The sequence below is a fragment of the Erigeron canadensis genome, chromosome 9 (genome assembly GCF_010389155.1).
Source record: "Erigeron canadensis isolate Cc75 chromosome 9, C_canadensis_v1, whole genome shotgun sequence".
NCBI classification, from domain to species: domain Eukaryota; kingdom Viridiplantae; phylum Streptophyta; class Magnoliopsida; order Asterales; family Asteraceae; genus Erigeron; species Erigeron canadensis.
In genome coordinates, this window is record NC_057769.1 from 10,800,721 (window position 1) to 10,820,684 (window position 19,964).

At 32.8% G+C, this 19,964-nt stretch overlaps 3 protein-coding genes across 6 annotated transcripts; 1 reads left to right on the forward strand and 2 right to left on the reverse strand.

Annotated features, from left to right (window-relative positions):
* Positions 1 to 1,839: 1,839 nt before the first annotated feature.
* On the reverse strand, positions 1,840 to 10,138 carry LOC122581709 (putative disease resistance protein RGA3). 4 transcript variants are annotated; one of them, XR_006321030.1, is made up of 4 exons: positions 9,838 to 10,138; positions 9,629 to 9,723; positions 7,597 to 7,659; positions 2,055 to 2,130 (listed from the first exon to the last, which is right to left on the reverse strand). XR_006321030.1 is itself a non-coding variant. In XM_043753967.1 (2 exons), the coding sequence occupies exons 1-2, from the start codon at positions 6,569 to 6,571 to the stop codon at positions 1,978 to 1,980; spliced, it is 465 nt and encodes a 154-aa protein (XP_043609902.1). In that variant the 5' UTR covers positions 6,572 to 6,738; the 3' UTR covers positions 1,840 to 1,977. The 4 variants fall into 4 exon arrangements, 2 of the variants coding, with proteins under 2 accessions (XP_043609902.1, XP_043609904.1); XR_006321031.1 differs by lacking the exon at positions 2,055 to 2,130 and adding an exon at positions 2,208 to 2,280; XM_043753967.1 differs by lacking the exons at positions 7,597 to 7,659; positions 9,629 to 9,723; positions 9,838 to 10,138 and adding an exon at positions 6,260 to 6,738 and having other exon boundaries at positions 1,840 to 2,130.
* Positions 2,257 to 6,252, reverse strand: LOC122581708 (putative disease resistance RPP13-like protein 1). Its single transcript, XM_043753966.1, has one exon. It carries the CDS (start codon positions 6,206 to 6,208, stop codon positions 2,435 to 2,437), a length of 3,774 nt encoding a protein of 1,257 aa, XP_043609901.1. The 5' UTR covers positions 6,209 to 6,252; the 3' UTR covers positions 2,257 to 2,434.
* A 1,353-nt stretch (positions 10,139 to 11,491) lies between the features above and the next one.
* Positions 11,492 to 14,140, forward strand: LOC122582063 (phosphoglycolate phosphatase 2). Its single transcript, XM_043754412.1, has 10 exons — positions 11,492 to 11,678; positions 11,862 to 11,929; positions 12,499 to 12,591; positions 12,670 to 12,741; positions 12,825 to 12,896; positions 12,993 to 13,052; positions 13,141 to 13,193; positions 13,296 to 13,493; positions 13,605 to 13,708; positions 13,819 to 14,140. Exons 1-10 carry the CDS (start codon positions 11,552 to 11,554, stop codon positions 13,917 to 13,919), a joined length of 948 nt encoding a protein of 315 aa, XP_043610347.1. The 5' UTR covers positions 11,492 to 11,551; the 3' UTR covers positions 13,920 to 14,140.
* The last annotated feature ends 5,824 nt before the right edge of the window (positions 14,141 to 19,964 follow it).

The following is a 19,964-nucleotide window of genomic DNA, read 5'->3' on the forward strand; positions in this document are numbered from 1 at the left end:
ATAGTGTATTGGTAAGGTCTTTGACCTGAAAATAATCCGGCTGGGTTCAAGTTTAGCTCTCCACATTTGTAAAGGTGGATTATTGGAAGTTTTTTCAAAAGTCCTAGATTGTGTCTTAAGCATTTGTATTGTTTAGGAGTAGAATAAATTGTCGTTCAAAAATTACAATAATAAAAAGAAATACATACAAGACAATGACCCCTATTTTTACCAGCATTTACTAGTTTCAAGTCAACTATCAAAGCATACAACTATGGATATAAGCATTATAAACATGAAGACATCAAGTTATGCTTTTGGTTAAAGATATCACCCCTAGATAATTAAAATATTAAAATTTATATTCGTAACAAGATGACGAAAACTAGCTAGGCTGACTTGTCAGTCCCTCTAAAGTCTAAATTCATTTACTGGTCAAAATGTACCAACAAGGCCCCATAACGCCTACGATGGCTATCGCATAATGCATGTCGATCTCAATTTAATAGATATATTTCGCTCATTGATAGTTAGCTCATTATTAATTAAGTAATGGTTTTGGATATATATATTAAACTTAGTACACCAACTTTACAGGTGGCTCTGCCCCATCTTATGTCATTGTTCGTTGGGTCAAATCTGGCATTCTATAACTGCCTTCCATAAACCACATTGCAATTATATATCTATAGTTTTATAGTTTTATTTACATATAAAAATGAAGTTAGGAATGCATGTTTAATAGATTATAATTAGATCTTAAACTTGAAAACAGTGTATATTAATATATAACATTTTAAGTTATCCAAATGTATCACATGCAATAACATATGTGTAGTTTTCCCTTTTACCTTTAGAAAAGCTAGAAGTCATTATTTTATTACTTGCAAACTTGTATTGTAAAATATGACAATCTAAGTATGAAAATATTGTTAGCAAGTTTGCTAAGTATATGATGTGGTTAGTTGGTTCATAGAGTTCAAATGTCCTAAAACTGTTTGGAATGTGGTGCAGAGAATTGCTTTGGTTGCCAATGTTAGAAGATTAAGGATATATATTAAGGTTGTTAGGAGCCAGATCAACAGCCCAAACAGCTGCTGGATCAGCCGTCTGAACAGCAACCCAATCAGCAACCCGATACACCAGCCGACCAGCAGCCCAAACAGCCTGAAAAATGAGACTGAAAAGCAGCCAAACAGAACAACAAAAAACAACCAGTAATGAACAGACTAAGATAGATGTAAAATTTAAAAACAAAGTAAGATACATGTCAAAGAATCTTAGGGTCGTATGATAACAGAAAACAACATCCCTAGAGTATGTAAGTGGTTAATAGTCCTTTAGAGTTGCGAATGACTCCACATGAAATAGAAAGAAACTTGAAGGTGTAATCAACAAACATAAAGTTCAAAGGTAAAATTAGGAGCTTACATGTTCATGAATTAATAGAATATCAATTGCCAAGAATTCGATGGTACATGGGATATAATATTGGAACAACTCATTTGCATTACCGATATAGAGCTAAATATTGGAACACACAAACTCAAACATACTGAAAGTATCAACTAAAACCAAAAAGCATTGCCTTAATGTTTAGATACAAGTATAGTGTGCAAAATGACTGAACAAAAAGCATAATTATTTTTTATGTTAAAAATATAGTTACATAACGAATATATATGTAAAAAAACGCCTTTTAAACATTTCATCAAACACCATAAATGCATCAAAAAAAAATTTCAACGGTAACATACATTCTCAACGCATAGTTTTGGAAAAAAAATTCAGATGTTAAATCACAATCAAAAAAATAAACTAAGAAATCACTTTTAACTTATACTACATAAACAAGTCAGATCTCAAAAAAACAATCTCCATATTGACAGAAACTTTAAATGATTCCAGAAAACTAAAATGTTATCATAGTCATACCGTAGAAGTTTTGAGGGACTCATTTATAACACAAACTGCGTAACTGAGAATCATTTTAACTCATTATAATTGCCCTCGCCTTTTACCTGAATTCAACAAAACTAAATGCTTAATTTTGTCTAAGAAGGAAGTGATTGAAAAACCTGACAAAGAAAAAACGTGTGCCTCTTCATATAGATTCGCGAGCAATTTGGTTGCCATTTTGTCACGAGCCATCTACAATTCAATTGCTCGCACAACATTAGAAGCAGACATAAGTAAGCCATCTACTTTATATGAGAAGACAACATTTCACCACTTGTCAATCCTAACTTCCCTATTCCAATCGTGTTCGCACAGAAATTTGCTCCCAACATTACCTATTCTCTGCATTTTGTATTTCATATTACATTACAAACTACATCATTTAGTCCTTTATAGTGACAGAACAAACGCAGACAATTACTATACAACAAAGAAGCAAACTATATATCTTTATACATAGAAAAAAAAAAAGAGTTAACAAAATCAAAGCCACTAATTAAAAGGAAGTATTATTTCTCGGAGAGATTTGTAGATGAGGGATTTGGGAAATGATGGGCCAGTACTTTCCTTTTCTTTTTCTATCACTACTACACTTTTTTCTCAGTTCCACGGAAGGAAAAATCAGCCTCAAACTTGAAAGTGAAGGGAGTAGTGTCTCTGGCAGATCTCTTAGCTTCTCGCATCTCCAAATATAAAGATATTCAAGGGAGGTGAGGTGTTTCATTCCTTTTGAAACTGTTTCCAATTCCTTTAAACTACGCATGGATAAACGAGTTAGAGATGATGGAAGTAGAAACAATGATGATGATGATGATGATGATGATGATGATGAAGTATTGCTTTTGATATTTGCAAATGAAACCACTCCCGAATTATCACCATATAACGTTAGATTAACAAGTGAGTTTGGGAAATTCTGCATCCCCCACTCTGACATCGGCTTCTTTAATCCTCCTATTCTTATCTCTCTTAAATTAGGAGGCCAAAATCCACAAGGAAAGGACTTGTCCATGCTTGGACAATCCTTAATCCTCATCTCTTCCAAAGATGTGAGACTTCGCAATTGCTCATGTGGAAATGAATGTATATTCTTGCAACGCTTAATCAAAAGAAATCTCAGGCAAAGATGTGGGGAAAAACCATAACCTTTCTCTGGAATGTATTCTATGTTTTCACACCCCCAAATTCTCAAGTCTTTGAGATGAAGTAAGCATCTTTCTGGTAACAACCTCAAATTTGGCACTTTTTTTAATTGAAGAGATGTAAGCGATGACAAGAAGTTGCTGAGGAGCAAATTAACCTCCGCATTCTTACAATCCCAAATTTCAAGACTCTTAAAAGTGGATGGCAAGTCGTAATCATTCACTGCTGGGAAGGTCAATGATTTCATTAAACCACTACCAGATATTTTCAGCGTCTCAATACTATCTGAACCACAATAGTAACTCTCCAATTTCGCACAATGATATAGTCCGACACTTCTAAGAGATTCCATGTGAATCACCAAATCCACCTTTTTTTCTCCTAGTCTTACCAAGTTCTTACACCCAATTATGTTCAACTCCTGCAGATTCACGAGAATCTTGCATGCTTCAGCTTCCGATTCCCACAAGTATGTGAGTTCATCACACCATGAAATGCTAAGAAATTCTACTGCCCTAAGATTCTCTAATACTTCTCCCTCTAGCCAAGTAGTAAGTCCATTAATTTCCGTCACTGTTAATCTAGTAATAATTGAAGACACACCGATCATGCTTCTTAACGTCACTGCTGAACATTTTTCTACATGTAGAACGCGAAGTGAATGTATTGGCTCAATTGTCAATACGGCCAATTTCGGACAGTTTATAATAGAAATTTCACTAAGACAACGAAATGATGTAGCAATTGCATCTTTGCTATCATCATTTACAGTTGACCATTCGTCCCAACTGTCCATATCCTTAAATTCCAAAACTTCAAGTGATGGAAATGTATTACCATTCGAAGTTCCAAGTAACTCTGAACCCACCCTCTTCAAACCATTCATGCTTTCAACAAACAGTTTTTGAAGTGACGGTAAATGTCCAAGTGTCGGTAAGCATGTACAACTTCTACAGCCATGTAATGTAATGTGGGTTAAGCAATCATATATGGGATCCCCAAGCCAACTAGGAAATTTTGTTCCCATGTAGTTTGATATCTTGATGTTGGTCAACTTCTTAAAAGGCCTTAGTTCTTCAAGCACACCAGACTCAGTCAACTCATTACGAGAATCATCAAAGACGTCACCCCAGTCCATCTCCAAATCATGAAGGCCCTTCTTTTGCATTAAGTTGGCTTTCTTTGCGTTCATTGAGTTTGCTACTTTATGCAGTCCTTCAATGGCAAGCCGACCTTGAAGATGTTGTAGGTCCTTGAGATGGGATATTTTGAACCCATTAGCATCTCCGATAATAACTTTGGATGATAGAATTTTTAGACCAGTCAATTCACCTATCCCCATGGGCAACTCTTTCAACCTTGGAGTATCTGTGATCTCAAGATGTCGCAGGTTTATCAGCTTTATGAGACTGTTTGGCAAGCTAGATAACCCATGGCAACCAGAAAGCAACAAGTTCTGTAGATTGTACAGGTTACCGACTTCTTCCGGTAAACATGTGATGTTTGTTTCAGAAAAGTTGAGGTACCGCAGGTTTATGAGCTTTACGAGACTGTCTGGCAACCTGAATAACTCTTTACAACCAGAAAGCAACAAGCTCTGTAGATTGTACAGGTCACCGACTTGTTCCGGTAAACATGTGATCTCAGTATTAGAAAAATTGAGATACCGCAAATGTTTCAAACCACCAATAGGTTGTGGTATCACTGTGATTCTAAAATTAGCCAGGCTTAGCACCCTTAAGAATTGTAGTTGGGGTAGTAGTTCTGTAAGGACCTTGCTTGATAGATAGAAACTTTTCCATCTATCTATCTTTACCGACGACATTGGTAAGAATGTTCGCAAGCGCCTGGCTCTGTATAGTGCCTTGAACTTTTCATATATTCCAAATTCTTGACGAATAAATGAAAAGTGGTGGAGCTTCTCCAAAGCTTCATTTTGGCAGTTAACGGCGCTCTTCTCACCCAACATGAAAAAGTATTCTCTGGCAACACTTGTTGCCAGGTCATTAATGAGATCGTGCATTGTATAATGCGATTTATTATTGGGTGGATGCTGAAAAAACGATCTCGACACAAGCTCTTCAAAATAGTCACTACCTAAATCCTCCATTGACTTGCTGCCATTTGTCAGGTACAAAAACCCTTCTGCCATCCAGAGTAGGACGAGTTCCTCCTTGCTAAACATGTAATCCTTGGAGAATAAGCAGCAATAGACAAACATTTGCTTCAAATGCGGAGGGAGATCATAGTAACTTAGTCTTAGGGCCGGAAGAATATCACCTTCATTCGGTAAGTTCCATATCTCATTATTTAACAACTTCTCCCATTCTTTATCACTTGATTTTGTTCTCAACACCCTTCCAAGTGTTTTCAATGCCAATGGTAATCTGCCACATTTCTTCACGATACCTTCTCCATACAACTTAAGTGTCAGATTCGAATCGAAATTTTGTTTACCCAGAGCATGTTGGGCTAACAAAGACAGAGCTTCTTCATTCGACACAAGCTCCAGAGGGTAAGATTGAGAAGAATTCATCACCAATGCAACTGTACTATTTCGAGTTGTGACAATAATCTTACTTCCAGATGCCCCTGCAACAAACGGGCGTTGGAGGAGTTCCCACTTGTTGTGGTCTTCATTCCAGACATCATCTAGAACGATTAGGAACCTTTTCTTTGAAAGTTTTTCGGTAAGAGCCACCTGCAGCTGATTTAAAGTCTCAAATTTTTGGTCATTCCCACCTACATCTATATAAATAGCCTTGCAAATTTTAAATACTTCGAACTCATCAGAAACACAAACCCATGACTTGAGTTCAAAGTGATCCTTCACTTTCTTATCGTTGTACAAAACTTGCGCAAGAGTGGTTTTGCCAATCCCACCCATACCGACTATGGATACAACGCTGAAGTGCTTACTAAATGGTTCATTACCCAATAGCTTCCCGAGCACTGCCTCCTTATCGCCTTTCCTACCCACAACGCTAGGTACATCAATAAGTGAAGTTTCTTCCAATCTTTTGATATTTGTATTTGACCTTCCAACATTATCAATCAAACCCAAAAGATTTTTCTCCTCGACAAGATCATGCAGTTTGGTTGTAATCTCATCTAGCTTAGAACGCATCTTATGACCATATTTAAAATCATAAAATTTGTTGGGGATAATCTTTAATACCTTACTAGTGCTGGTACCGACAGAAGATTCTGTGTGGCGCCGTGCTGCTTCAGTGGTAATGTCATCTAGTATATCGTCTATGTCATAAGCCAAATGCTGGAGTTTGTTTAGCCACAACTGAACAGATGTGTGTCTTAAGTGTTTCTCCCCAGCATCAACAAGGACAGCTTGGATTTGGGCCAATTTCTGGTTCCATTTCTCTAGCTCAGAATAGATGCCTGCTGATCGAGCAAGCCTGATCAAGTCACCAGAGGCCAGCTTCTCAAACAACACAGTGATGAATGCGCCAAGTAACAGTTCAGCAATAGCCATGAAAAGATTGCTTGTCTCTTAGGGGTTTTGTTTTGAAAGAAAGATAGAATTATTATTCAGATAAATGAAAAAGCAAAAGCAAAGTTCATTGATAGAATTATTATTCAGATAGATGAAAAAGCAAAAGCAAAGTTAATTGATTGAATTTGTGTGGATATAGTAAGAGGAGACTAGACTTTCCATTATAACTGGATACCACTTCATATGACATCTAAGATAGAAAGTTATATGATTCCTCTTTTACTTTCAAACTGATTGCACAAATAGTCCTTTTAATATTCCTCTATAAAAGAAAATATATATAATATATAAAAACTATATGAATCATAATGTTTAAAGGACATGTTTTGTCCTTTTCTTTTTTTAGCTTTAATGTCATATTTTTTTTTTTGCTTTAATCACCATAAGCATAAAAATATATGCTAGTCAAGTATAGATGCGTGAAAATGTATGCAACATTGCAATGAATATGTTAAATGTACCCAACTCTATTTGTCATCCTCTATAACATATATATGTTAGACATTTTGTTAAGCAACAATCACATGATTCTAGTAAAGTAGTAAGTGACATTCACCTCCAGTTATGTATAACATAAAGAGCATAAAAAGTCACTCTCGCAAAGTTTTTAGGTACATAAAAATTCTGTTTCCCGGTTGATTAAGTATCATGAATAGTTGGTTCATATGTAACAGAATGGAGAGCATACCACATCATTCCAATGACTTCCCACCCCACCTAAACTATTAGATCATGATACTAACTTTTCTTGGACAGTTCTATTTTGTAGTTCATTTTATGAGCACCCTCTAACTGGTTTCTTCCACAAGTAAATCCTTAGTTCTATAGACCCAAATAAGTCAACAATTCAAATAAGCAAGATAAAACAGTTTATATGGAACGATATAATATGTAAAGAATAAACAACTTGGAAACTTGATATCTAGTAGTGGTGCTAAATTTCTAAACACCACTGGACTTGGGTATCATTGTTAGCCATATGTTACCACCAGAAAATAGCAAACCTTAATTCAGATGAGTTGGGCCTCAGTAGTTGCAACTTCAGTAAGTCCATTTGAGCAGCCAGTCTACAGAGCATGAAATCCGGTTAGAGAAACAGACAATGGATACAGAAACAACTATAAATGTTATGGAGAATAAGAATTGGAAACAAAGTTGTCAAAGGAGAGTATAAACGTCACAATAAGTGTGCCAAATGAAAGGTCAATGAATCTTATTATAATAAATACGTGATATAGCAAACAGTGTCTTCTTTAATGAACAACAATTCTTCTCTACTAATCTACTTGTTATCCGTTTATCCCTGTCAATTAAATACCATCTTTCCCTCTATTTGCTCCACTAACTATACTCTTTCTCCCTCCAGTTGATTTTTAAGCAACATGAACCGTTAAAACGTAAGGCAACTTTCTAATGTATGAAATGACAATGAAACTCAATCCCATCAAAGGCAGGGTATGGAGGAGGTGAGATGTAGACACTCATACCTCTACCAGGGTTATAGAGACTACTTCTAGAAAAAATTCCACCAGGAATGTGTGGAAGCATATAGGCATCTGTGGACACGTATTATGTGTATTTATATATATATTATAAGTATATGAGTTTGTTTTTGTGTTAATATATGAAAATACAGAGTACATGACAACAAGCAAAAAGGATATAAGAATATAAGCATATAAATCATACAAGCACCTTAAATAGCAAATGTAAGTTTGTATATCTATATCTAAAAACAGGTGCAAGTATCTACACGAGAAGGGTCTAAGTCGCTTAGAAAGCCTATAAGCAACTACCCTGCAAAGGGAACAGTCGGAACACCCTACTTATCTACACTAGATTTAGTTCTCCCGGTATTCCTAGCAGAGGTCAAGTCCTCAGACAGCCATCTACCCTACTTTTGGTTCTCCAAGTATTCCTACCAGAAACAAAACAAACGAAGCTCCTTTAGGTATTCATGTCCTCAGACAATCATCTACCCTTATTTTAGTTCTCCAAGTAAAAACTATCATACTAATTTCTCTAATTTAAGTTTCTAATTTTCTTTTTTTTTTGGTTTACCTAGGGATCCAACCATCTTTGCGAGCTAACTAACCCTAGGCGGAAAGCGGGTAGCTTAAAGTCGTGGCCGGTGAACCTCCGTACCACAAAGAGTATATGTGCTCTTAGGATTCGAACTGAACCTGAGCCTTCAAGTAGTTTCCTTTTGAAAACATTTTGTGTCATTCTACTATATTTTATTTGTTACACTCTAATTTCTCTAAAACTAAAACTTCTTTTCACAAAAGCTAAGTAAAGATTGAAATTTGCTTTTAATTTCAAACATGAAACCTCTGTCCATTTTTGTGCTACATTAATCAGAAGACTATAAAGACCGCCCCTTTCACGTTCTTCAATTGCAGGTCGTATTTAGTGACTTTTCATGAATATTGAACCTAAACTTGATTGCCAGGACCCATTCTTAGAAGCCTATGCTTAATTTAAAATCTAATTGCAGACATTTCCTAGACAACTGTATGCATTGAAGAGGTTTAGCTGATAAAAATTAACGTACCAAATCAAAGGAGCAAACTATATGTTTTCTCTATCATTATCGATAAATATTTGTTGTCCTAGACTTGCATATACATTAGTTGTTTATATGCTGTAAATCTCTATTTTAAGGCTGCTAGTTAACTTACAAGCTAGTTTAAGTATATTATGAGAACTCTGTTTAAACAGACAGCAAGATGTACACTAAATATATATGAAGCATCGAATCTTTTTCCACGTGGAAGCTGGAACAATTCTGTTGCCTCTATCAGTCCTTTGCCATCCATCTAACTAAATTTTGCATTTTTGTAAAAAAAACAAAAAATGTATATACTTTGACTCTGATATAGTATATATATTAAAACAAATGCAACTACAATAGCCTAGTAACTTTACCTTCATTGTCATTAACACCATCATCTACATTCACAATATCCACATTTTTACAGCAACTTGTATTATTATCCACATTATCAAAATATTATCTGTATTAACAATACTTACAGAAATGTTAGCAGCCTATCCTGTACTCACATTAGATGCCAATTCTCCTTTCTCAGTCCCATTTTCTCCCACGGGACTTTCATCAAACACCTTACCTGCAGAACCACATTATCAAAATGTTATGGTTCGATCTCATCCCATGCAAAGGTCTGAGGACATTTTCTATCATCTAGGTAGAACGTAGAGTTAAGTTTTGTCTACAACTTAACCTCCCCAATACACCGTCAAGGCACTGTGCTTAAAACCCGCGGGGGCGGCACTGAGTTTCTTTCTTTCTTTTATACTCATCAGTCATCCCTTTTTTCTTAGTCAGTATAAACTCGGAGTTCCCAAATTTGGCACCACAACTTTACTGGTATGTTTGGCACAAAGGCGAGCTGAGATTGTAATTAGGGTCTATTTCAAACTTTTTTTTTTCGAACATTCAGTCGGTATACGATATCAGATATCAGAAAAACCTCACCGTATAATAGTGAAACTTGCACGTATCGTAGACAACGAGATGTTGATCATGGCCGTTACAAAGATTCGGAAGAAAAAACTCCAAGACTTGTCATTCTTAAGGATCGAACTCAAGACCATGAGTAAAACCTGGATGCCTCTGACCAATTGGACTGTCTTCTTTGTCCTCAACCCTTCAAATTATTCAAACTAAATCATCAAAATATGTATTATTTAATACGACTTAGATGAAATTAAACTTATTATTCTACATATTAGTCACGTGGGGACTTAACGGCCAAAAGGTACGTTGGGCATTTGGACGTCGATGCAAAATTACTATAGGGTTTTTGTAATATTCTGACCTTAGGGATATAAATTGAAAAATATTATATTTAAAGGGACGAAAAGTGTAAATTACTTAATAAAAAATACCCAACGAATAAACATGCTATACAAAAAACAGAATCTTTGAAAAGATATGTTTTTCTTAGTTGTCAATAAAAAAAGAATATTTTTCATTAATTTTTTAATTTCAAATATTTCATATTAATTAAATTATTCTTAATCATTTATCCTAATTATTGTTAATTAATAATTAAAAAAAACTAAATAAAAACTAAACAATAAGACAATATATTGATAACAAGTTGGTTGTGATGGTGGATATGTATATGTAAATGGCTAAAAAAAAATTTGTTTTATTATTAGTGTAATTAATTAATAAGTTGTTTTAAAACATATATATATCTTAATATAATGATAATGAGGTCGATCGGTTACAATATATATTGATATCTATTTATATAACTAAGAGAGGATATGTTTTCTCCTATGTGACATTTTAGTTTTTTTATTACATAGAATTTTTAATGAAGTGTCATTTTCTCAATTTAAATTGCTATATCTATGTTACCATATATGATCTTAATTATTAATTTTAATCTTAATCACCAATCATAATTCTAATCATTAATAATTATTTTTCTATTTTCTATATAAGTATAAAAATTATATAAATTATACTATGTTTTTTTATCAATTCAGTGATAATTATATTTTATCAAATAAGATTATTTATTATATTATGTTTATTTTTTTGAAAATCATTTATTAAATTATATTTAATATTTATATATCATAAGAAAGATATTTATGATTTATAAATATTTATGTTTTATTAGTCATGCTTGTACATATCATATATTTATAAAATACAATAATTTTATTGTTTGTAATCTGACAATCTTATATTATCATAAATTATGAATAATAATGTAATTATCAGTTATTGTAATTTTTTTTATTAATGTTTACATTTATTTCATATAACGCGCGAGTTTAATTTGGTATATTTATATTCATATTCCTAATTTCCTATTGGCTAAAAGCAATATATAAGTTTAACAATTCTTTCATATATTTTTCTTTCTTTCTTGGGCAGGGGAAAGTGAAGTGAAGAAAGAATAAAATTCCTTTAAAATGATGAAGGAAGAAGAATCTTCAAGAACAGCATCGTCATCAGCAACAACAGATTGCAAGCTTTTATCTCCCTCCAACCTTCCACAACTCTTTGATTCAGTCGATGCTTTTCTTTTCGATTGTGATGGTCTCTTTCTTTCTTTCACTTTCTTTAGTTTTATTTAATCTTTTTCTATATCATATAAAAAAAAAATATACAATAGCTAGATATATGTTTTTTTTTTAAATAGAACTTGAACACAAGTTTATGTCGTTAATGATGAAATCAATACGCATATATATATATATAATATAATGTGTATATGTATAGGCGTGATATGGAAAGGAGATACACTCATTGATGGTGTTCCACACACTTTGGATATGCTTAGGTCCAAGGTAAGTTGTCAACAACAGATCCTGCAACAACAATGTTTATGTGAATGTATGTTTTTTTTGTCTTTTTTTTCGTAATATTATACGGAAATAGGGAATTTTACATACCGTAGCAACGTATTTTCACTTATGTCCTTCATTTGTTATTTTGTATATAGGGAGTGTTTGACTAAGCTTAGTTAAGGTTAATCACCCTTGCTTTTATTTTGATTTGTTTAATAGAACTACAATTTGTGTCTCGTTTTGGTCAATATAACTACGTGTTTTAGGCTATCTGTGTTCCACTTCGGTTATAAAATACTAATTGTCTTAAACAAACAGTTAAACAAACAGAGAACCAGACGTGTTTCGATGGAACTTAAATAACACAAAGAACTATACTCTTCATGACCATTAAGAACAACAATTAATATAATTACCCAAGTTGAGTGTTTGTGTAAGTACGTTGTTATATGCAATCTGCATTATACTGTAACATAAGCATCTTTCTAATCAATAAACCTTGAAATTTATATAATATTAACTTAGTCGTCAAAATTAAATTCTTGATTTTTCTCAATATTTCTTTGCAGGGGAAGAAGCTAGTTTTTGTGACTAACAATTCATCAAAGTCAAGAAGACAGAATGCGCTGAAGTTCCAGTCACTTGGAATCTCGGTTACTGAGGTTTGTTATGTTCCATTACCTTCTCTCACTTTTTTGTATATAAAATAAATGCGGTACTCAAATTCCTAGTGCATTCAGGAAGAGATATTTTCTTCATCATTTGCAGCAGCTATGTACTTGAAGATCAATGGATTTCCTCCAGAGAAGAAGGTCAACATCTACAAGTGTCTATTACAATAATCTTAACATTTTTCTTATCAAAGATTTGACTAAAGTATATGTTATTATTTTAGGTGTATGTAATAGGTGGTGAAGGTATATTAGAAGAGCTGAAACTTGCTGGTTTTACTGGCCTTGGTGGTCCTGTAAGCCTTTTCATTTATTTTGTTTCTTTTGAATACAACATATACATACACGATAGACATTTTGCAATAATATATTAAATTTATATGTATCTGCAGGAAGATGGGAAAAAGACTGTGGAGCTAAAATCAAACACTCTCTTCGAGCACGATAAGAGTGTAATGTAACATGTTAATATGAATATTTTTATTTATTTTTTCTTGCTTAATAGCACGTGAATACTAGCTTTTTAATTTAAAATTGCAGGTTGGAGCGGTTGTTGTTGGAATTGACCCGTATATAAATTACTACAAACTACAGTAAGATATATTATCTGATTTACTCATATAGTCACTATTTTAATGATTTTTGGTTATGATTGAAATACTAAAAATTTGAACTTATGAAAATTGTGTTATCAGGTATGGAACTCTTTGCATTCGTGAGAATCCAGGATGCATTTTCATTGCTACAAACCGTGATGCAACTGGCAATATGACTGATCTGCAAGAATGGCCTGGGGCCGGGTGTATGGTTGCTGCAGTTTGTGGTTCAACACAGAAAGAGCCTATTGTAGTTGGAAAACCGTCAACCTTTTTGATGGACTTTTTACAGAAGAAGTAAACAGTGCCTCCTAATACTATTATTGTTAATTTTTTGAATTTGAATAGCATAAATTCTAGTTTTGCTATGTTGCCGAATAAAAGCTGACTAAAATCTTGTCTGTTCAGATACGACATTCCTACGAGTAAAATGTGCATGGTGGGTGACAGATTAGACACTGACATTTTGTTTGGGCAAAATGCTGAATGCAAAACGCTACTTGTTCTTTCGGGTACATAAGCAGAAGTTTATAACTTTTAGTCAGTTTTTTTGTATGATTTTTGTAATGTATTTAGATTTAGACATTCATAGCTGACCTGTAAGTGTTGCTGATGGATGCAGGTGTGACAAACCAGTCAACACTCCAAGACCCTTCGAATCATATCCAACCAGATTTTTACACAAACCAGATTTCCGACATTTTTGATCTATTGAATTCATGAACCAAGGCATCAGATTGTGTTTATCATTGAAGAATTACAATCAGAAATAATGCAACAGGGTTCAACAAACTATTGTACCATGTATGTTCTCTCAATATTAGCCATCTCTGGCTGGCATTGGCTTCTTTAAAGCCTCATTTAAACTTTGATCACACACTTTGATTATTCTAATTTATATTAACACATGGTATGTGGTTTTTATGTAAGAAAGATTGAACTTTTATCTGGGTCTCCATTAACAATGCTGAGCTTCATGTTTGATCACACAATTCGCATTGTGTAGTATATTAGTTGTTAGCTACATTATATTAGCAATTTTATATAGACTAATGGAATTGTGATGAGTATGACCTACTTATTTACCATACATGTTGTGCTGTCCATCTTCGCCCCAACCATGGCTAGAATAAGTCGACCAATACTAAAGAAAACCGCAGACCATTATTTGAAGGTACATTTAGTCCTGCTGATGTTTTAAAAGCCACATTAGCTAGTGAGCCGTAACTCATAAACAGCTCTACTGCAATAAAATTATGGCGTATGACTGCTTAGCTTTTTGAGGTGTTTGGATGTGTCTGTTCTAGTGTGCAATTATCAGTTTTATAGTGGTTGGATAGTCTGCTATGCATACAAGTTTGATTGTTTATAAACTAGGAATGACCTGACTGTACTTAAGCAAGATCTATTCTATAGGCTTGTAACTCTGTCTGTATGTAGATACTTTAAGTAATTGGCTGCAGTAAATTTGATTCTCAAAGTCAAAGGTGAGTGATTTTATCCAACTTTTCTTCCTGATTGCACCAGAACTTTATTTAAAACTTTGGTTGTATGTCCATTTAATCTTGTCATTCCCTATCAAAATTGGATTTTACAACGTGAAGTAATGGACGTTTAAAGAATCTCTCGTGGTTCTTATCACGACAAGTACATAGAAATAACGGCTATGATGGTATGATTTCTGAAACCAATTTCCAAATACAATTTTATGAGAGAATAACAGGTTGAAGGGAAGTGGCACAGAAAAACATGGGCCCTTGACCTATTGTAGTCTCAACAGGTGTTCTGGTCCTCAAGTCGCATATACTACATGTTTTGTTATAATATTATAACATTTACTTTGTGTCTTAAACTTACATTAGTATAAAAGTATATCGTAAATAGTATTTTAAAACTTAAATATACTATACAAAAACATTAAACCCATCTTTGACTCATGTTGGTATTGGGTTGGATTTTTGTTGATACTAAAACGTGAGGTAATGGTTGTGTATTTTAGCACTATTATACAGTATATCTCATAAAGGTCAAATTTTGGCCCATCTAAACTACTTTTTGCCACTTGTTTGTGTTTGATAAATTTTTCATTCTGTCCTGAAGCAAAATCTTGGCATCTCGGCTCTGCCACAGAACATGGATGCAAATATAAAGTTAAGGTAGTTCCTAATACTTCAAAATGAAGCTATATTTAAGGAAAACTATGAAGGCAACTACGAGCTAAGCATTTCAGGGAAGCTCTATTCAGCGTTCAACATGACCATTTGCTTTTCGTCGCGAGCTTCATATACGTTGCTTAATATCTTTTACCTTGTATCCAAGTTGGTGGAAATGTAGAATACTAAAACCTGGTCGGTCATGACTTATTAGCAAACAATTTATAGAACACAACCTTAGAAACACAATAATGCACTCGTAGTTTAAGCAAAAAGTAAAGTGGATGCTCAATAGTCAAACTCGAGCATCAATACAAAAATAAGAAGAATACAAAGATAAAAAGAGAAAAAAAGTCTTTAATAAACCACCCCCAAGAGGCCGGAACGAAGAAAAAGAAACACTCATAATTCACGGATGAGAAACACGAAGAAAAAAAAAATGTACCTCCAAACAGAGTTTACTAACTTCAAGGGGGTGTTTGGTATAAGGGAATCATAAAGAATGGATATGTAATAGAGAATGGAAATAGTGTAAAAGAGAATGAGTATTTGGAAAGAGAATGGATTCCGTTGTTTGGTACCCACAGAGAATGAATATATAAAAAAAATAAAATTTAAATAATAATACATTTATTACATATAACATCTTTAAATAAAAATAAAAATTTGTTTTCCATTATCACCCATTTGCTACAATTTGTAGAGAAGGGAGAGAATGGAATTGATTCCCTTCTCTCCTTTCCCATTCCCTTTCTCCATTGCAAACAAACAAGAGAAGTATTTCTCATTCTCTTTCTCTCCTTTCCATTCCATCATACCAAACACCCCCTAAGTTCCTTAACATGATGAAGTTCGAGTATAAGTCCTTCAAGCATCTCTTCGTTATAGTATTATAAATTTGGGGGTATCATATAATTGAATCATTCAAGTAAGCTTTAAGTAAAGACGACACATTTATTAGCAACAAATGTTTCGTCCAATATGTCAAATTGTGTAGTGTTAGTGACAAAACATTCGGAGCATTGATTTCAATAATATCTGCAACATACTTAGATCCATGTTGACCACACCGGTCGCATCCAGAGACGACCAAGTTCTTAACCCTTTTAGAAGTGATATCAAGCCTCCTATAACCATAGCAACATTCAAGGTTCAAGCCTTCAAGGTTTCCAACAAAGGACTTCCAGATAATATATTTTGAATCAAATCTTCATCTAGTTTCATATGTGAGACACACAAACTCTTAAGTTTATTCCAACTAATGACACCAGATGGACTAAATATGCAGTGTTTCAATTTGAGATGAGTACAACATGAATTTTTAAAGAACGTGTCGTCTTTTAACTCAAACGTATTGTCACCTTCCGGCGCAAATGAAATTAAGTAAAGCTCTTGGACGTTACGATTAATAGCATAATGAATATAATTGTTGAGTTGTGACTCAAAGCAAACATGGAAACCGGCCATATGGAGTTTGAATATGTTGAGCTTCTTTGATTGGCATTGAGCTATGGTTTTCTTAAAACACGATAAGTAATTAGGATGCGAGTATCTTTCATCCATAGATGTTGGTACTCATGAAAGCGTATGAACAAAAGTCCATAGATGTTGCCATCGTTTTGAGAGAACACTTGTTCTGATGGCGTAAAATGTCGAAGGTAAACGGCTAAGGATTTCGATAAGTAAACAATCTGGTAATGAACTTATCCTATCTTTTTTCCTGCTCTTTTCTTCATAATTCTTTTTTCAAGCTTGATTTTGAGTTTTTTACCCCCTCCTCCTTTCATGACGGCAACTTCAAATACAACTCTTGTTGCCTTCTAACTCAAACTAAATTTCCTTCTGACCTTTCAACCTTTAGGAAGTAGGCCTAGCTTTTGGAAGTAGGCCCAGTCATCTTTAAACCTTTAGGCCTAGCTTGGCTAAGCTAGGGGCTGACCGGACTCGACTATGATCTCCGATAATTCAAGATTGGTTTGGGATTTGAGTTGGGCTTTTTCAGGCTAACGTCCAACAACTCAATATTTAAAAGTTGAGGAAATTGTCAAAAAAAAAACTTGTTGGAGCGAGGTGTTAGATGGCCTCGGGACGCCCAACAAGGCCAGCTCAAGGTTTTCGGGGGCTCTAGCAAGACTGATTTTGGGGTCATCCTGTAAATATCTAACAACTATTTTCATAGTTCTACACAAGACCAATTTTAAATTTCCGTCAACGATATTAATCCGTCATATGCATAGCACATGATGACATATAAGTCTTTTATACCTAAAGCTAATGATGTTTTCATGCGTCTTCTTCTTGAATTAAAACCCAATCACAAATAATCAAGTAAATAAAAATACTTACCACTCACGAATATACATATGAATATAAAGATTTTTATGTATATACATAAAAACTCACGAAAAAAGATACCTAACAATCACAACATAGAAAATAAATAGTCAAATAATTTCAAAATGCTTTATAATCCACAACATACTTATTCATAAAATCACTAAAGTAAAAACAATAATTAACACATATATAAATAATTATAAATAAGGCTTAGCTTGGATGCACCTGCATCATTTTTGGATGAAATTATTTTAAAAATCAGGGGTATTTTTGTAATATATCAATTATCTATATGATATGTATGTGTGACTCCATCTATAAACTTTGCAGTCAACTGCATATTTGATCTTGCCATATAAATAAAGACAAATAAAATATATATATATATATATACATACTAGGTCTTTTACTCACGCGATGCGCAGATTATTATAAATATTGTTTTATGAACAATCAACTAATGCGACAAGTAAATGTTTTTAGCACAACTTTTGTTAAGCTTGCTTTGACATTTTTGACATGATAGATGCACGATTACACAAATTTTGTAAGAAGTATAAGGACTAAAGAAATGCTTTTTAGTTTGAAAGCTTTCAACAACTTAATCTTACGCAATTCATTTATTTGATCTTCATAAAAAACTTCCACATGGTAATAAAGAACAAATCTGTACGTATCAATACAAATTCAGACTTTTCATAATAAAAAAGGTGTTTTCATTATCAAAACACAAATGCATACCATATGAATCAATTAAAAACTAAGAAAATAAAAGTTAGAAAATCCTTTGAAGAATAACTAATAAATTAAAGTCGTCATACATATTAAATCCTCATAATACATACATACAAATCAAATTCAAGAAAAAAAAAATCATCATATTTTTGTAATACGTACTTACTTTTCATGACAAAAATAAGAACTAAAATCCATAAATACATATATTTCAAATAAAGAAGAAAGTAATATAAAAGCTTAATTACAAATTTAATCATATTGTGTTGAACAAATATGCAAGAACACATAATATTCGTGTATGTATAGGGTGAACATGGTGTAATTTTTTTGTTAATGGTAATCGATATCATTCATCTATTAGGGACTTTTTGGAAACTTCCTATTTTATTAGTTACTAGCTAATCAACCCAGATTTAATCCGGGCCATTGCAAATAGGTTTCGTTATATATACAAAATAAAAATTGTTATAAGAGGCTAACCTTGATCTTAAGACTGAAGGTTCAATAATATTAATAAGACTGAAGCTTCAAAGTAGAATAATATTAACAACATCATCAGTAGATAAAAATAATATAAAGTACAATCTATAAAAACAAAACACAACTGACATATCTATAACCATAAACTCAAAACACCAAAAGGAGGTAAACCTATGTAATTATGTATTTTATTAACTCTAAAATAAAATTTTACTTGGACATAGATATAAAAAATATCATTAATTTAAATTTATAAATATTTCATCAAGACTTAAATGGAAATTTTGAACTATGATAGACCAAAGAAAAAATATGCTAAATTAAAATAAATATAATATTTTTGTAATATGACATCATCTTTAATTATATAAAATGTAGGAAAGAATTATAACATGACACATTAGATTTTTGCTTCTAGAAACAATCTTTATTTATTTATAATAGAGATCAAGTGTGGGTGTTGCAGTTTTGCATGTACGCAATAGCCAACTTAGTGATTTATTAAGTTGTCTATTTTTCATTGATATTAATAAAATCTTACAAAGGTATAACCTTTCACTCAAAAAGATATCATTCATTTAGTTAGAAAGATTTAAATTCCTATAATGAAAAGATTTAATAATTTATAATTTGATATATTTTTAATCATATATCTTTACCATAAAAATTAAACTTGATTTAGTGGATGTAATGTAATTTTTCATCAGTGTATGGTATGTTTTTTTAATAGTTTCTAAAATTTTGTTGACAAATGATTTTGGATCCTCATCCGTTCTACATTAATTTTTTCTATTTTTATTATATATAATAAATATAATATTGTAATTGTAAAAGAAAATATGGGAATGCCACATAGGATTAAATCTTACGTGACAATGTTAGAAGCTAGCTTTAGGTTGGAAAGGCTCTAAAATTATTTGGTTAACTACTATTTTATTAGATATATAGATAGATAGATATATATACATATAAAAAATTAATCGTGCCGTAAAAAAAACACCTTATACTCAATAGTAATGTAGTATACACATATACATAATTATATAGTAGTAATAGTAAT